At 36.8% G+C, this 18,172-nt stretch overlaps 1 protein-coding gene across 1 annotated transcript in view; it reads left to right on the forward strand.

Moving 5' to 3' along the window:
- Window positions 1–18,172, forward strand: part of Set1 (SET domain containing 1) — a 334,241-nt gene that overhangs the window by 250,486 nt on the left and 65,583 nt on the right. The window contains 1 exon segment of the mRNA XM_090389307.1: window positions 10,354–10,523. Within this exon segment, the coding sequence (XP_090245433.1) occupies window positions 10,354–10,523 (170 nt within the window).

Genomic DNA, 18,172 nt, shown 5'->3' on the forward strand with positions numbered 1-18,172 from the left:
CTGATGCTATTGCATATTGTAGCAATTCTTATACATTGTGAAAGAATTATGTTTGCATGAACATTTTTTAGAAATGTTAGAGTGTCAATTTGTAAGACTGACTACCTTGAAGCTAAAAGCTTCTCTTTTGTTGTATATGTTGATAGCAGTATGGGGGCTGTCAATTTTTATATCTAGGTCTAGGTAGTTGGCTAAAAGGTCATTATTATTTGTTTTATCCAGGGCCAGTTCTGTGGGGTAAAAACCATCAAAGTCCTGTTTAAAAGTTGGGTTGTTGAAAATTATCAAGTCATCAATGTATCTATAAAGCTGTATGTCTGAGGGTAGAGCTGTCTCAGACCAGTATAAGTATAGGGGCACCTCTGTAGCCAGGGGGGCAGGAGCAGCAGTGCGTAGCACACACTTCTTGATTAGACAGGGGTTCGAGCCAGTGACCACCAAATACAGAGGATGGGGAAAGGTCAGGGAATGACCACTGCATATCCCCGGAGCAATATGGCCTTAGCTGCTAATGCTCCTAAAAACCAAATAACAAACAAACATATAGGTATAGGTTAGCTAAGACACAGCTGGCAGGGCTACCGACGGGGGAGTGCCTATGGTTTGTAAGTAGATAGATTTACTGTCAAAAATGTAATTGTTGGAAACACAAAGATTAAATAGGTTATTCCAAAATACAGACTTACAGCCAATAACATCTATGTAGTTGTTGTAAATTATATTTAGCACGGATTTTAAGTTAGCTTGGTTTATGCTGGAGAATAGACAGTTGAAGTCAAATGTTTGCACATGAGTGATGTTATTAGTTTTTAGGGCATTTAAGACTGGGCAGATTGTTATTAATAATTCTGTCCATGATAGCTTTAAATAACCGTTCGTGTTTTTCCGAGTTTATGGGCATAACTGTATTTATAGGAAGTGATGAACATGAAACCTATGGGGTTTTTATGGAACTTGGGAATGAAATAAACATAGGGAAATTTGTAATTTCTAAAGCTGATATTGAGTTTCTTGCTGAAAGCAATCAACCTTTTAGTAATGATACTGCTATTGTTGGTGATGAACTTGTAGGTGTCACTGGAGTTGCTTCATTATCAACAGGGGTGATAATGAAGTGTTTCAATTTAAAACAGCCAATTGCTGTTTTAAAATGGAAGAATTGAATTTGATTCCTGAAGGTGGTTGTACCTGTGGAAAAGATGATTTTCAATGTTGTAGCATAGCCTTTAATACAAAATTAATCCATAATTGGAAGGCTTCAATGGGAATGGTGTTAAGGTAGGAGAGCTTGAAACAAAAGTTGAGTAGATCTTGGTATAACTGTTTATCTTATATGTCCTGTATTTGAAGCCAGGGTCCTGATATCATCATTCTTCTCTTCCTTGTTGATTTCCTTCTACTTCTCTCTCTCTCTCTCTCTCTCTCTCTCTCTCTCTCTCTCTCTCTCCTCTCTCTCTCTCTCTCTCTCTCTCTCTCTCTCTCTCTCTCTCACACACACACAGGGTAACTCAAATTTTTTTTTGGCTGGTGCAGCATAAGCCTCAGGCTTCCTTTCACCATATGGCTAATAATAATAATAAGACATGTTTCTGAGTTCTTTATTGTGGATGATTTCTAAATTGCCTGTTATAATATGGCCATGGTGTTGGTCAAAAAAGGTTGAAAATTAGCCTGTTGACAAAACAAATACAAATATTGGAGACTAGATCGGGGTTAATTTTGTCCATGTTAGTAGCTAGTTGCTTATAATTAGACTCTGAGTCCAAAAGGTTTATCATATCTAAATCTCAATATAATATTCAAATTACGGCAGCCATCTGGAAGTAGATTATTTGAGATGTTAATGTTGAAGTTGTCTAGACAGGAATTGAATTTAAAAATGATGGCGATATTATTAACATTGGTATGCTTGAAGTTAGATTTTAATCTAAATTTGCATATATCTGTAATAAGGTCAAGTAGGTGTTTTGATTTAAAATTGAAAGAGAGATGAATCACCTTTAGTATGCTGTGCTTTGTACAAAATAGTAGATCGTGAATATATTCTTTTACATTGCCACTATTGACCTAAACATATGAGGCAATTGTCCAGTCATCTGTCCAGGGACCATCTGTGGTACGGGCTTGCAACCCCGGACTGCCTGAGCACTACTTTATTCGCCTCCATTTCGGTTACTTTCTGCTGTTCTTTTTACTACATTTTATTTCTCGTGAGCAATTAGGCTGGCCAAAAGCAATATCGAGATGCTATTTCTCTACTATCGCTACTTGTTTCTTCTATTACAAAGTTTAGTGTCTTTTCCACACTTTGTTAGTTTTTGTTTCTCCCTCTGCTGGCTTTTTGCCTCATCTGTTTAATTGCTCACTTCCCCATCACACTGGTACAGTTCCGCCTTACAATTTCACACCTTTTCCCCCCACACACACATGGGGCTACTTCAACTGACACATACAGGGTGATTCACTACCAGTGCGACAAACTTGCAGTAGGTGTAGGGGGGCACAAAGATGAATCAGAATCACATAGCATTGCAAGGTCTGAAATGCCTTCGTCATGCTGTAGAGGACATTGAATGGAAGGTCGTGAACAGCGATCCCGCTGGAAGTCAGCATTTGCGAACTGTTTCTGTTGAAGAAACCAAGTAGCAAAAGTCCTCCGGAGTGGATAATCCACAGGCTCCAATGATTGGACACGTTTCAGATGGTATGAACTCATTTGCTATGTTGACAGTATCCTCCATACAGTGGATTGGGAAATACCCAATCGTTGGCCTTTCTCTCGAGTACTCGTACTCGGATTGCCTTCTGCAAGACGTAGGACATTCTCCACGTTGTCTGGCGTCCTCGTCGTTCGCCCTCGATTCATGGTACCTCTCGTGAAACAACCAGTCTCACGTAACCTTCTGTGCAAACGTGCAAAAATCGTATGACGAGGAGCACACCTGTGCGGGAAACGTTCCTGGTACAAGCGCAGAGCGGCGTGCCCGTTACAGTCCACAGCTCCATACGCGAGGTGCATGTCGGCCAGTTCAACGTTTAAATACTCGTCCATCCTACTGCCTCGGGAACCGGTTCGCAAATGCTGACTTCCAGCGGGATCGCTGTTCAAGCGCCCTCCCATTCAACATCCTCTACCGCACGACGAAGGCATTTCGGACCCTGCAATGCTATGTGATTCCGATTTGTCTTTGTGCCCCCTTCACCTCCTGCAAGTTTGTCGCGCTGGTAGTGAATCACCCTGTACATACACTGCAAGTGAAACACTCAGCTCTCTCCTTCAATCACCATTGACTTTCAACGTCTGCCGGTCCATACAGACAGTAAGTTTTCTTGTTTTGCCCCATCTCTTAGATATTTTTGAGTTTACATTTCATTCTTCTCTTTCCACAGGATTTTTTACCATTTACGTGTACATCATAACAGAAACAGAGACCTGGCCTATTGCCGTGGCTCCTACAATTTTCGCTCCCAACCCCATGATGAAGTAGTTAAAGTCCTAGGACCCACAGCATAGGTGCTTACAATAATTATGCCCTTATTAATTGCATTTTATTTTTATTTCAGGTAAATTGGTTTTTTACTTACAGGTTCTCCCTATTCTTCCATGGTTATTACACCTGATAGCTCAACTCTTGTACCATATGCACAAATATACTGATATTTACCTTTTTGTCTATGTATATATACATAATTGATTCCTAAAATAATTGGGACACATCAGGACTAGTGCATTTTGGCCCAATTAAGCGGCTGCCCCAATTATCCGAAGTTTCATGTAAAAAAAGACAATGGACCCTCGCTTTACAATTAGTTCACTGTACTGTTCATCGGCACTTACTACGATATGTAGTAAGCACCGGTCATTGTGAATTGAATTTTACTTCTATTAAACAGAGATTCTAATTAGTAAAAATAGGAGGAATATTATCTACAGGCTATAAAAGTAAAGATATATTAAGCACAAATTTACCCTTTATTACCTTACCAATTAAAGAATTAAATGATAACTGAAAATCGCAAGAATATACATGATAATCGGAATAATTAATACATAGTGTAATATGTACATACTAACTAGTTAACATTTGTGGGTGAGATTAAAATTTAAAAAGAGAAGCAATCAATAACAAAGAACACAACACACACAAATTGCAAGTAGCACGATGCACGCAAGCGAGAACAGAGTAACAAGTTATGAAGCTTTAAAAATAGGAATGAAGAGAAGTTTAAATTTTTTTTATATGATTGAAGATTCCATGGAAGTGTAAACACATTCCGCCATAATAACCCACAGAATTCCAGCTGTAGGTATCATCGCAAATTCAGTAATATCGAGTTTACTATCCGTTTATGATAGATTGCACTAACAGAAAAGCCCAATAAACAGGTGACTGCTAATAGTTTTATGGTTGTGACCTCCAGAAATCCAACCAAACCACGTGGTACGGTCGGAGACAATCGTAGGGTAATCTCCAGTGCTGCGGTCTCCTGCCCCGATTAAACGGCATGTTGTCCCAATTAAGCAAAGTAAATCCTGGCTATTTTCTCGATTGGGTTCTGTTTTTTAAGATTTGCCCCAAATAAATGGCTACCCCGATTAACCGGTGGCCCAAATAACCAGAATCCATGTATATGCATGTGGGAATTAAGTATGTAAGAATTGAAAAGTCTGATAAAGTTTGTGTAGATGGAAGTGAAAAATGCACACAAGTGCCAAGTACTAGAAGGGTGAGGATAGCAGAAAAAAAAGTAATGTAGGTTTGTAAAAGGAGAAAGAATCTGAATATCCTGTAAGTTATGAAGCTTGACAAACTTTACTGACCTGGTTGTCTTGCCGTATAAACACACTTTTTTTTTTTTAATTAAGAGAATTATATGCTGAATTGCAAAGCCAGTTAGAGATGGGAACTGCAAAGTAAAATGATTAAACAAATAAAATAAAAGGTGGGATAGCTGTCATCAGATATGGGTGGGCAAATATAGTTAATTTGAATATAGGGACAGTAAAAATCTGATGCAAGCTGAAGTAAATATTGATACGTGGTCAGATATTTCATCAAAGGACTACACCTGACCATGTATCAGGAACTGCATTTCTATACTTGTCCATAACAGTGGGAGAGAGGTGAAATAAAGAAAAACGATTAAAATTGGCACCTTCTCTCACAGTATGGGCAAGGTAGTCCCAACGCAGTGTCAATGATATAAAAATAAGGATAAAGCTAAAATAAAATATAAAAAATATTTTCAGAGTAGGAAAAAAGGTTTTTGAATTTAATGTAGGTTTTAAGTAAATTTAGGGGGGAGGGGGGATTTCCACTGATATGGACGAATATAGAAACACAGTTCCTAATACATGGTCAGGTGCTTCCAACATTCCCTCAAGTCTTGCTTGGTCACCCTGTTACCTAATTTAAACTGTGTACTTATTTCTTGTGGGAATATCTCAAAGACAGATTGTGCTACTCATCCATGAACATTATAAGGACAGGTTACTGTTGTGGATAAACAGAGGGTGGTTATAAATGGGCACTGCTCATCTTTTACTGATATTATTAGGAAAGTCTCTCAGTGTTCTGTGCACAGCCTTTACTGTTTACGGTATTTATTAACATTATTGATGGAGGCATACAACTTATTATCTAAGTTTGCAGAGGATAGAGAGGTTTGCAGGGTGATTAATGACAGGAATCAAGGCGTACTACTGCAGCAAGATAAATTAGGCAGATTATCGGCTGATAAGTGGCAGTCAGTGTTGATAAATCCAAGGTACTGTATATGGGCAGCATTAATCCCAGAATAACTTACCACTTAGAACAAAGATGGTTAAAACATACCAGTTAAAACAAAGGTGGCTCAAAGGGTTTTTGATATCACACTGAGCAGTGCAGACAAACTGCTAGAACAGTTTGAAATTTTTTCAGTGATGTACAGGAATTTTGCCAGCAGGGACAAGGCAGTGATTATATAAGGCAATCCTGAGCATCACATACAGATTTAGAAGCTTCATTTTAGGAAAGATATGGATCTGTTGGAATGGATGCAGAGAAGAGCAATGAGATTAGTGAGAGCAGCAAAAGGTGCTCCTCTCACATCTTGCCAGGAAAGATGTTCTTCAAATTGCAGCACTTGGAAACTAGACACTTGTGAGGAGACTTGGTTGCAGTGTTTAAGGCTTTAAATGGATTGAGTAAACTTAATGATGATGATGATGGTATTCTGACTCTTTCTTAGACCATGTACAGGAGGCAGCATAAACTTATAAATTGAAAAGTGATGGTTGCAGGATAGATGTGTGAAAATTTGCTGTTGGCTTAAGAGTAATTAATTGTTGGAAAAGATTACCACCTGGAGTTGTGCAAGTGAGTAACTTGAATAAATTTATCAAAGAATTAGATATTATTAGGTGAGGTATGTAGGTTTTTTGGATGGTGCTTTCTTTAGCAAAAAAAAGGAGAGGGGAGAGAGAAAAAAACTTGCTTCCTTACATCATTTTCCAGTACTACTATTAGTAATTTGTAAAATAATAAGAGAAGTTTACCTCGATATAGTACGTAGAACACTTCCATATGATACTCTCTAGAAATTAAAATGAAAATATTGAAAAACTTACATTAGAGTAACAAATAATTAAAAATCAATTTAACACAATAAAACTCAGTTTAAAAATACAATTAAAAATCAATTTAACACAACTAAAAATAAGAAATTAATAAATTGCAAAACGATTTGCTTTCCTTAAGGAAAGAAGGAATATCATTTTGCAATTTTTTCATTAAATTCTTTTAATTTCTTATTTTTAATTGCATTAAATTGAGTTTTATTGTGTTAAATTGATTTTTAATTATTTGTTACTCTAATGTAAGTTTTTTTTTTTTTTTTTTTTTTTTTTCCCCCTTTTAATTTCTAGAGGGTATCATACAGAAGTGTTCTACGTACTATATTGAGGTAAACTTCTCTTATTATTTTACAAATATTGATATCAACGTAGAACATATTGAGCATTATAGCTCTGGTTCATACTATCTAATTCATTTTTTAAACTCTTATTAACTATTTCATTCACTTCCTTTCTCTCCAGGTATAACCTATCGATACACATCATTATGGGGGAATTTTTGAACAGCTTGGTGAAAAATTACATTAAATTAACACCAAGATACTCGGCCCAAAGTTACCATATTTATTTTCTAAAATATTGCCTTCAAAACAACATTGTTCCGAAGTTTGCTAGGGTCAATTTAAATCAAAACTTTTTTGGGCATAAAACAACCAGCACTTGCCACATCACGTAATATCATTAAACTTGCCTTAAAATCTTGATATTCTAATAAAAATACCTTTCCCAGGTTAGGAAGCTTCGCGATAAATTAAAAGATTATCTACATACTAACGATTGGTCTGTATTGAAGACCTCCATAGATTTGTGACGGGAAGCACAGGCCTCAGATATAAAAAAACAGACATTAACAAATTACAAACATTATCGGGAGGGTCAAGACACGTTCATACGAATTCTAACTCAGTGCCGCGGGCTTGTGACCAAGTGCATACAAGCTGGGTGACCCTCCCCCCCATACACACAACATGCTACCACAGAATACGTCAGCTAGTTCGCAAACACCCCCTCGCCCAGCATTCAACGAACCGACATATCTTTAATCAACAGGTTACAAATCTTTTCTTGTATATGCTATCGCAGGACCAGATTTCACTTTTATCCAAAGGATTAAATTATAATTTACTACCTCGAAAACTACCTAAAAACAGTGCCTAATTGATATTGAATTTGGACTTCGTAATGTTCCACAAAAAGATTTATTTATTCAACAAGTGAACCAAGTGGTGAATAACATAAAAGAAACGCAACTTCCTAAATTGAATACACATGACAGTTCAGCTTTATGTGAACTTCGGGGAAAAGAAAGACATTATCATAGAGGGCAGAGGTGCCTCCGTAGCCAGGTGGGCAGGAGCAGCATTGTGTAGCACACACTTCTTGATTAGACCAGGGTTCAAGCCCATGACCACCAAATATGGAGAATGCGGTAACCACATATTGAAAAAATGACTACATTACTATGGCTCAGTTAAAGGTATTGAAGGCCAGAACATACAATATTCCGACACTTTTTGGTCAGGTAAAATTACACAAGACTGGATTTGTTATTTGGCCTATTGTTTCCTACAGAAACTCTGCACTTTCATCCTTGGCCACATGTGTATATAGCATTATAAAACCCTTTAGACAGGCGATACTATTTGGGATTAAGAACTATGATACATTATTTAATAACCTTAAGGACTGTAGACTTGGAGACAATGACAATTTATTTTCACTAGATGTTACCTCATTATATACGAATGTAAACGTTGAATACACATTAGATATTTTTTGGGATATGTTAAATAATAACTCGATACCGATTAATTATACGAAGCTTCCTATTAAGAAAATTTTTCACTTAATTAAACTGTTAATTGAGGCCAACTATATCACCTTTTGAGACAAAGTGTACAAACAAATTTTTGGTTTGCCAATGGGATTGAGCCTTGAGCGGCTTGATATTGGAGATCTATCTCTCAACGATTGAGCATATACGTCTGATGCCTTTTCGACGCTATATCACATACTATGGGAGGTATTTAGATGATGTTCTAGTTATTACTGATATTACTATCCAAGACATTTTACATTCATTTAATAATATTCATTCTAGACCCAAATTTACATTGGAAAGGGAGGATACGGATACAAAGTCATTAAATTTTCTAAATTTCACGCTTACTTGGGACTCGCATAAAATCCAATTTAACATCTATCGAAAACCTGCAAACACCGGTTTGCCTCTACATTATAACTGCTATCATCCCTTCACCTACAAATATTCAACGACCGAATCTACTTTGGGCTCAAAAATACAAATATTAACCAGCAGATTCTTAAACAGGGGTTATCCCCTTGCTACAATAAACCGAATTAGGGTACAAGCTAAGGATAGGATACAAAATACTACACCAACCAACAATAGTAATATCAAAAAATACTTTATTTCTGTCCCATATGTTGAAGAGTGGCACAAACAGCTTAACAGATTGTTCAAAGATACCGAATTTAAAATTGTGGCTGGGCCAATACGGAAATTTACACTATACTGAACAATCACTCAGTCCTTTCCTCGTTTGCAACACAAATTAATGACCTGGTATACAACATTCCTTGCTGTGATTGCGACTTGTCTTACCAAGGTTCGACGCGTTTTCCTTTGAATATTCGTGTTAATCAACATGTGGCCTCAGTTTGTGCTTCTCGTTCAGCAGCGTCAGAATTAGCCTTTCACGCCATTAACAAAAAACATACTTTTTTTATTTAATGAGGCGAAAATACTTAGTGTCCAACGTAATTATACACAACTTAATTGCAGAAACCGTAGAAAGTAAATTACATGAAAATTCTGTTAATGTTTGTCAGCCATAACTAATCTCCAATTCGTGGGCTTTTACGCGCATGTGCGAAGACAAATAATCTCTATTAAAGGTTTATGTTCACCCCTATTCGGTAATTTAAGGAAGGAAAATAGTTTTGCAATTTTTTCGTTAAATTCTTTTAATTAATTTTCTTATTTTTAATTGTGTTAAATTGATTTTTAATTATTTGTTACTCTAATGTAAGTTTTTCATTTTAATTTCTGGAGTGTGTCGTATGGAACTGTTCTACGTACTATATTGAGGTAAACTTCTCTTATTATTTTACAAATGTTGATATCAACGTAGAACATATTGAGCATTATAGCTCTGGTTCATGCTATCTAGTACTACTGTTAATAATTTGATAATTCTAAAGTGCTATTTGAGTAAGAACATAATTATTTCTTAGTATTTATTTCTGTATTTATTTCTTAGTAGAAACTTCACAAACTGTGATGTGGAAAATCCCATCACAGGTTTGACATATAGTTGCACAAAAAAGATGTACCGAGCATATATATTTTATTACAAAAATTGTATTTTTATTATCTCTTGATGCTTTTAATAGTAGTTCATGGCATTCCTGTGTTTTTATTTGTTTGCAGTTGAAATGATCTGATGAAGAGAAAATATCCTGTAAAACATTACTTTCATTACATAAAACATATTTCGTATCCTGTAAAACATTACATTTCTCATTGTGTACCGTTTTGCATGTGATAACTAATGGAAAAGTGCAATTACTATTGCACTGTATTTATTTCTTAGTAGAAGGTATTATTCATAAATTAAACATATGATTATCTTGATGCTCAAAACGAGATTGTTGTTATTGTAAAAATTTTTTTCATGTAAAAAAAATTTTTTTTCCCTTAATTCTATTACCCTCAAATGCCCAATCCCCTCCAAAGAAAAAAAAAAAAGATGATGGTGGAAGAGTGCATACAACAGGCTGCTCGCGAAGTGAAGGCTACTACAAAATGGATATCAAAGAAAAAGCCAAACATATCCAAGGTGTCTCTACTCTATTACCAGAAATGGATTATGAAACACTTGTAAGTTTGTGTTTTTTTCCACATAAGAAAAAATAAGTTTGAAAATATTGGCATCTTGTTATACTCATGTTTTCTTTGTCTTTTTTATTGCTCTAACTTCCTGTTCTCCATTTATTGGTATAAAATTGTGAGTTGAAAATACTGGGAGTGCCAAAAACATTTTGACAGGTGCAATGTGAACTTTAACTTTTTTTCATAAGTAACTCATGGTGGGATGTTAGTCATGTTTATAAATATAATAACTATAAATACTTGTGTAAAGGTATATGCATAGATTTTATATGACACTGAGAAATATCATATTAAATGGATTATAAGAGGAAAAAATTATTTTTGTTGACACTCCTAGAATTTATTGTTTCTACTCAGCAATTATACATACCCATCAACTTATCCTGTTTATCATTAATGTTTAAAAAAGTAGATAAAATTTACTGAAAATGTCAGTTTTGTGGTTGAACAGGAAGTAAAACTGTCAGGCTTACTTTTATAAAATTTTTAGCTTTATTTGCATTACTTTTTTTCAAGCATATACATTAAATAGATGTGGCACATACACTGGATGTGTTGATAACAAACCCACCATTTATGAGATAATGATAACATATGTTTACTATTATGGCCTTCACCACACCATTATAAAGCTCTAGCTCTTCTTTCATTTGAAGTATATGCTGGCATATACTTCACATGAAAGAATATTTTATGCTAGCTAGCATAAAAATTTAAATGAACATAATTTTAGTGGTTATCACATCCATCTTTCATTATTTTTAAGTACTGAGGGGACAAACACTGCTGTTTGTCCCCTCAGCAGTGTTTGTCCTTTTGGGATTACAGGTTGGGATTAGTTCCATTTTGAAGTCATAAAAAGCAAATATAATTTATATAGATGAAATAGAAAAAAAATTTCTAACCATATTAAGCATGTGAATCATATGGCAACATAAAATATCAAAAAGGAAAAAAAAAAAAAAAAAAAAATTTTTTTTTTTTTTTTTTTTTTTTTTTAATTTTATCAAAAGTGAAAAAACACTAACTCAGTTGGATGTCTTTCAGGTTGGCACTTCTCCAATCCAAAGGAATCTCCCCTGAGTCCAAAAACATCAGCAGTTATTTCTGAATGAAACGATATCTGTTATTTTTAGAGTTGTGCTGTGTTTTACTAACTGGAATATTTTTGGACTCTGGGTAGATTCCTTTGGATTGGAGAAGTGCTAATGTATTGCCAATACATAAAAGCTGCTCTAAGAGTGAAGTTGGTAACTGCAGATCAGTTAGTCTTTCTTCAGTGGTAGGAAAAATCTTAGAGGCAATGATTTAGAGTGCAATGTAGGAACATTTAGATAGATGCGGCATTCTGAAGGATACACAACGTGGCTTTGTTAAGGGTAAATCATGCTTAACTAACTTAGGCTATTTTGACACAGTTACTCATCAGCTGGATTTAGGGAACAATATCGACCTAGTTTAGCAAAGCATTTGATTCGGTCCCTCGTGAGAGGTTGCTGCATAAGCTTGAACAGTTTGGGATTACTGGTAAGATTCTAAAATAGATTGCTAGGTGGCTTCATGTATGTTGTCAGGGGGTATGTATGCCATCAGTATTTAGTTTACTCAATCCATTTCTGGCCTTAAATACTTCAATTAGGTGTCCTCACAGCTGTCTCATTTCCAAGCACTGCAATTTGCAGAATTGAAGTCTTTTGTGGTAAGAGTACTCTTATGTCATTGACTAATCTTGTTGTTTTCTGCACCTGTTCCAACTGATGCATATTCTTTTTAAAATGAGGCTTCCAAACCTGCATACATTATTCAAGATGCGGCCTGACGATTGCCTTATACAACAGGATAATTGCTTCCTGGTCCCTACTGTCAAAAATCTTGCATATCATTGGCAAAAGTCCACAATCTGTCCTGGCAGCCCTGTGTGCACTGAACAGAAAACTTCATGTCAGACTATGCAGTTACATTAGCATTAGCATTAGTAGAGGCATTTGATGCAAGAAAGCAAGCTTATGCAGCATCAGCCAAAAAAAAAAAAAAAAAAACCCACTTCCACTTCACCCGTCTGTTCATTCAAAATACCTGTCCAGCTGAGCCTTAAACTTATTTAGGCTATCAACCTCCACCACAAGGGATGGAAGTCTGTTCCACCAACCAACCACCCGCTGGCTAAAGGCAAATTTCCGCACGTCTATCCTACATCTGTCTTTCCTCAATTTGAATTTATGCCCTCTCAGGTGATTTTTCTGAGCTAGAGGAAGAATCCCATCAGCATTGAGCATGCTTAAACCATTCAAGGCTTTATACACCTCTATCAGATCACCTCGCTGGTGCCTAGTCTCCAGACACTGTAATTTGCAAAACTTAAGCCTTTCTTCGTAAGAGCACCCCTTTGTTCCATTCACTAATCTTGTTGCCCTTCTCTGTACTTGTTCCAGCAGCTCTACATCCTTCTTGAAATGAGGCCTCCAGACCTGTATACAGTACTCTAGGTGTGGCCTGACCATCGCCTTATACAATGGAATAATCACCTCCTTATCCCTGCTGGAAAAATTCCTGTATATCATTGACAATACTCCATGAGCTACTCTTGCAGCCCTTCTGCACTGCTCAGAGAACTTCATATCTGCCTGCACAACCACCCCCAAGTCCCTTTCATTCTCTACCACTGTCAGTGTAGTACCACAGAGTTGATACGTTGCTCTGGGGTTGCTGTTTCCCATGTGTAGTACTTTACATTTATCAATGTTAAACTTCATTTGCCACCTCTCAGCCCATCTGCTCAACCTTTCCAGATCCTGTTGCAGCAGCATAGTGTCAGTAGTGTCCTTGACAACCCTGCCAACCTTTGTATCGTCTGCAAACTTGGACATTAAGCCCGATATACCATCATCAATATCATTTATAAATACAGAAAACAATAATGGACCCAACACTGAGCCCTGAGGGACTCCACTAATAACATCAGTCCACGATGAGCAGTGTCCATTGATTACCACTCACTGTCTTCTCCCCCTCAACCACCCCTTTATCCATAGCAGCAATTTGCCTCCAATGTCACACTGCTCCAATTTGTGTAGCAGTCTTCCATGTGCAACAGTATCAAAAGCCTTTCTAAGATCCAAGTATATAATATCAAAGTTATTCCCTGCATCCAGTTCTTTTGTGACTGCATCATAGTATCCAATCAAGTTGGTCAGGCAAGACTTCCCCTTAACAAAACCATGCTGTGTCTGAGCTATAACTGAAGTCTTGTCTAAATGATCCTGCAGTGCTTCTTTAACCAGTGCCTCCATTAATTTTCCTGGAACAGAAGTTAAGCTCACAGGTCTATAATTACTTGTGTCAGCCTTTGATCCTCCTTTGTGAATTGGAGTCACATTTGCACATTTCCAGTCTATGGGTACCTCCCCTGAGTCCAAGGAAGCTCTCATAATTATGGCTAAGGGTTTGCTTACTTCCTTTGCTGCCTCCTTTAATATAACTGGATAGATCCCATCCACCCCGGGTGCCTTTCTTGTGTTTATCTTCAACAGTTTCTCCTCCACTTTACTCCCAGTTATTTCAAGATTCTGTAGCTTACTGCTAGAGTTGAATACACCTCTGGCATTCCCCTCGCTGAATAACTCCTCATGTGTGAATGTCGATGCAAAATATTCATTTAGTTTGTTAGCTACCTGAGCAGGATCATCAACACTTGACCCATCAATATCAAGTGGACCAATCTGATTCACCCCCTTCCTTCTAGAGTTTACATAAGTAAAGAACTCTTTGCTGTTTTTCTTTGCATCCCTTGCCAAGGATTTCTCGTAATCTGCCTTCGCCTGCCTAACCTCCTTTGTAACTTGGTTGCATATCAACTTGTATCTATCATAGGCTTCTGTGTCATGTGTTAATTTGTATGTATCCCATGCATTTTTCTTCTCTGCCATATGCCTCATTAGTTCATCCGACATCCATTTTGGCCTAAACCTTGAACAATATTTCTTAGTTGGTATGTAAAGCCTAGTAGCTTCCAAGATAAGTTCTTTGAATGCTTCCCATTTTGAATTTCCTGTTGGTAACATCATCAGTTGGTCCCACTGTATAGAATTTAAATACTGTCTCAGTCCATCGTAGTCGCAGCCGACCGGGCTAGCCGAGTGGGTAAAGTACCTGCCCGGCAACCCAAAGGTCGCGGGTTCGATTCCCGCCTCGGGCTTGGATCAAAGTACTGCAAAAACCTTGGGAGGTGCAATATGGCCACAGAAGCCGATGCGCCAACAAACTACCAAATCAAAAAAAAAAAAAAAAAAATCGTAGTCGCCTTTACGGAAGCAATAACCCTTCCCTTTACCCCTAATGGTAGTTACCTCTTTGAGTAAATCCCACTTCAGCACGCTGTGATCACTGCCACCTAGTGGTTCATTTATCTGCAGATTCTTAATGCATGAAGAATCACTGCTGATAATCAAATCAAGAGTATTACTCCCTCTAGTTGCCTCCCGAACATGCTGATGTAGAAAACAATCATCCAATAAATCCACAAAGGTCCTGCTAGTGTGTGAGTAACCAGCCCCCAAATTCCAGTCAATATCTGGGAAATTAAAATCTCCCATTATAAGACACTCTGATTTACTGGCCCACTCTATTTCCCTGTACAGTTCCTTATTATACTCATCAGAGTCATTAGGCCTATAGCACACTCCTACTCTCAATTTTGATCTCCCAATGTTTATGTCACACCAAACTGACTCCACACTGCACTGTCCAGCGATGTCGACTGGCTTCACTTCCTTGGTTTTTATGTGTTTCTTAACTAATAACATAACCCCTCCTCCCTTCCTATCCTGTCTATCCTTTCTGTAGACGTTGTACTCCCCAAATTGCAGTTCTGCATCTCTTATATCTGTTTGACACCACGTCTCTGATATCCCAACAATATCTGCCTTCGATGTTTTGAGCAATACCTGAAATTCATCAAATTTATTTACTAAACTCCTAGCATTGGTGTACACGCAAGTATACCTGCACCTGTTTCTATTCTTAGCTACCCTAACACAACCCATGTGTTTACTTGTACTGCAATGGCTCCCAGCAGTCTCTGAAATACCATGCATCTTGTTTTTCAGGCTTCTGCTCATTCTAATAGAAGCAGTGCAAGAATCTGTTTCACCTCTGCCAGTGGCTACTGTCAATCTATTGGTCTTTGTCTCCCCCCAAGGCAGCCCTGTGTGCACTGAACAGAAAACTTCATGTCAGACTATGCAGTTACCTCTAGGGTTGCTTTCATTCTCCATCACCTTGAGTGTGGTACCACCCAAATGCAGTATGTTGTATTCATCAAGGTCAAACCTCAGTTGCTACCTGTATACCTCAATTGATTCCTGTAATTAAGCATCCTGCCAACCTTTGTATCATCTGTGAACTTTGATGATAAAATTGGTATACCATCGTCAATATTGATAATTAATATTTAAAAGAGTAAGGGTCTTGGCACTAAACTCTGGGAATCCACTAATAACATGTGTCCAAGAAGAGCACTGCCCATTTATAACCACTCTATTTCTACCCCTCAACCATTCCTTTATCCATAATAGTAACATAGCTGTTTATTGTCCATGGCTCCAGTTTGTACAGCAGTCTTTCATGTGGAACAGTTCCATAAGCTTTACAGACACAATTTGGCCTCAGTAGCCCTTGTGTCGTTAAGCTCAATACCAACAACAACAACCATAAGCTTTACTGAAATCTAATTGTATATTGTCAAAATTATAATTGCATCCATTTCCTTTCTTACTGCTTCTCAGTAGCTAATCAGATTTGTTTGACACGATCTCTAATTAACCATCTGGCGGTGGTACCAAACCTGTAACAAGAACACTGATGGGTCACCCGACAATTGCCTTTTTTAGATGATAAGGGTTTTTATCGTGTAAAATTTTAGCAATTTGTTTTCCTCTTTTAATCTACATGATTATTATCTAATACTATATGGTGACCATTTTGATTCCACAGGTTTCAGCGTGGAGTGAGTAGTTGAACTGTGAGATTGCTTAGCTCATTTTTGCTGGATTGGATAACTTGGTGGGATATACAAGGAACAAATTGTGAATAAGAAGACATTTGCACAGCTCAAATTTGTAAGGACCTACACTGAATCCAAGGATGATCTCACAGTTCCAAAGAGTTTGCTCTTCTTTATTCCTGTTTCTTTTAATGATTTGATATATTCTATCAGCCGAAGGTGGTGTTTTTTTTTTTTTTTTTTTACTTCAGCTTCAATTATTTTTTTCTACTTTCTTCTTAGTTATCACAAAGTCATTCAGCCCCCAGTTATAATTTGGTATAATTCTGGTGTTCCTATCCCTAAAAACTTCAAGCATGAATATATAGTTGTAAAATATTTATTCAGTTTGTCAGCAACTTGACAAAAGATCAAGCCTATTAAAGCCATTCACCTAGTGGGCCTATAATTCATCCCTTTCCTTCTACTGTTAAGATAAGCAAAAAATTCTTTGCTAATTTTCTTTGCATACTTAGCCAAAGACATCTCATAATCTGTATTAACTTGCCCAACTATTTTTTTTTCTTGGAATCCACTCCTTGGAAGAGAAATTGTTGAAGCTAAATGAATAAAGAGTGCTTAGAGTGGATGGTATTTATTCGGTTATATTAAGAGAGGTCAAAAGAGGTAATCAAATCTTCAGCCATAATTACGAGGGCATCTTTGTATTCAGGAGAGGTCCCCATTGGACTGGAGATGTGCAAATTTATCTGTAGATCAAAGGGTGACATGAGTAATTAGACACCTGTTAACTTGACTTCTTTTTCAAGAAAAGTAATGGAGTTGCTGGTGAAAGAAGTAATGCAGAACCATATAGACAGGAATGCAGTTATATTGCAGTTTCACCCTGGATTTGTTATGGGGCAATCTTGTCTGACAAACTGAATTGGACACTGATACAGTAACAAATGAACTGCATTTATCATGTACTTAGATTTCAGGAGAGCTATTGATACTTTTGCACATAAAAGACTGCAGTAAAAATTAGAGCAGTGTGGCATTAAGGGCAACTTACTGCTGCTAAGGGATGTTTGAATGGGAGAAGACAAAGTGGTTATCAGTGAGCACTACTCTTCTTGGGCTACTGTTAATGGAGAACCCAGGATTCATTGCTGGGCCTATTGTTGTTTTCTGTGTTTGTTACTGATATTAATGAATTTGCTTGCAAATTCTGACATAGTTTTGGATAACATCATACTATAATTGTATAAACCATGATATGAGCATGACACATAACTCAAGTCTGAAAGTAGATATAAAGTAAGGCATGGAGAAAATAATATTCCGTACAGTGATTTAGTGCTAAAACTGAATTGTAATGAACAAGTAGATTTAAATAAGCATCAATTGAAAAAATATATCAATTCACTTGAAAATCAATTCATTCAAAACAAGAATTTAATCATATTGAATTGAATTTGGGCAGTGTGAAGGCATTATGTGAACAAAGATATGAAAAGATTTGACTTTCTGGTTTTTCTTTGGCTGCTTGTTTTCCCCCCCTCCACTCACACAGAAATTTTCTTACTTTAATCATGTCTTTAAATTAAACATTTTCTTTGTGGTTGTTATCTATCAAGAAATAAACTTTTTGGAC

This window comes from Mastigoproctus giganteus, chromosome 2 (assembly GCF_048544385.1).
Source record: "Mastigoproctus giganteus isolate SK-2022 chromosome 2, ASM4854438v1, whole genome shotgun sequence".
Taxonomy (NCBI): domain Eukaryota; kingdom Metazoa; phylum Arthropoda; class Arachnida; order Uropygi; family Thelyphonidae; genus Mastigoproctus; species Mastigoproctus giganteus.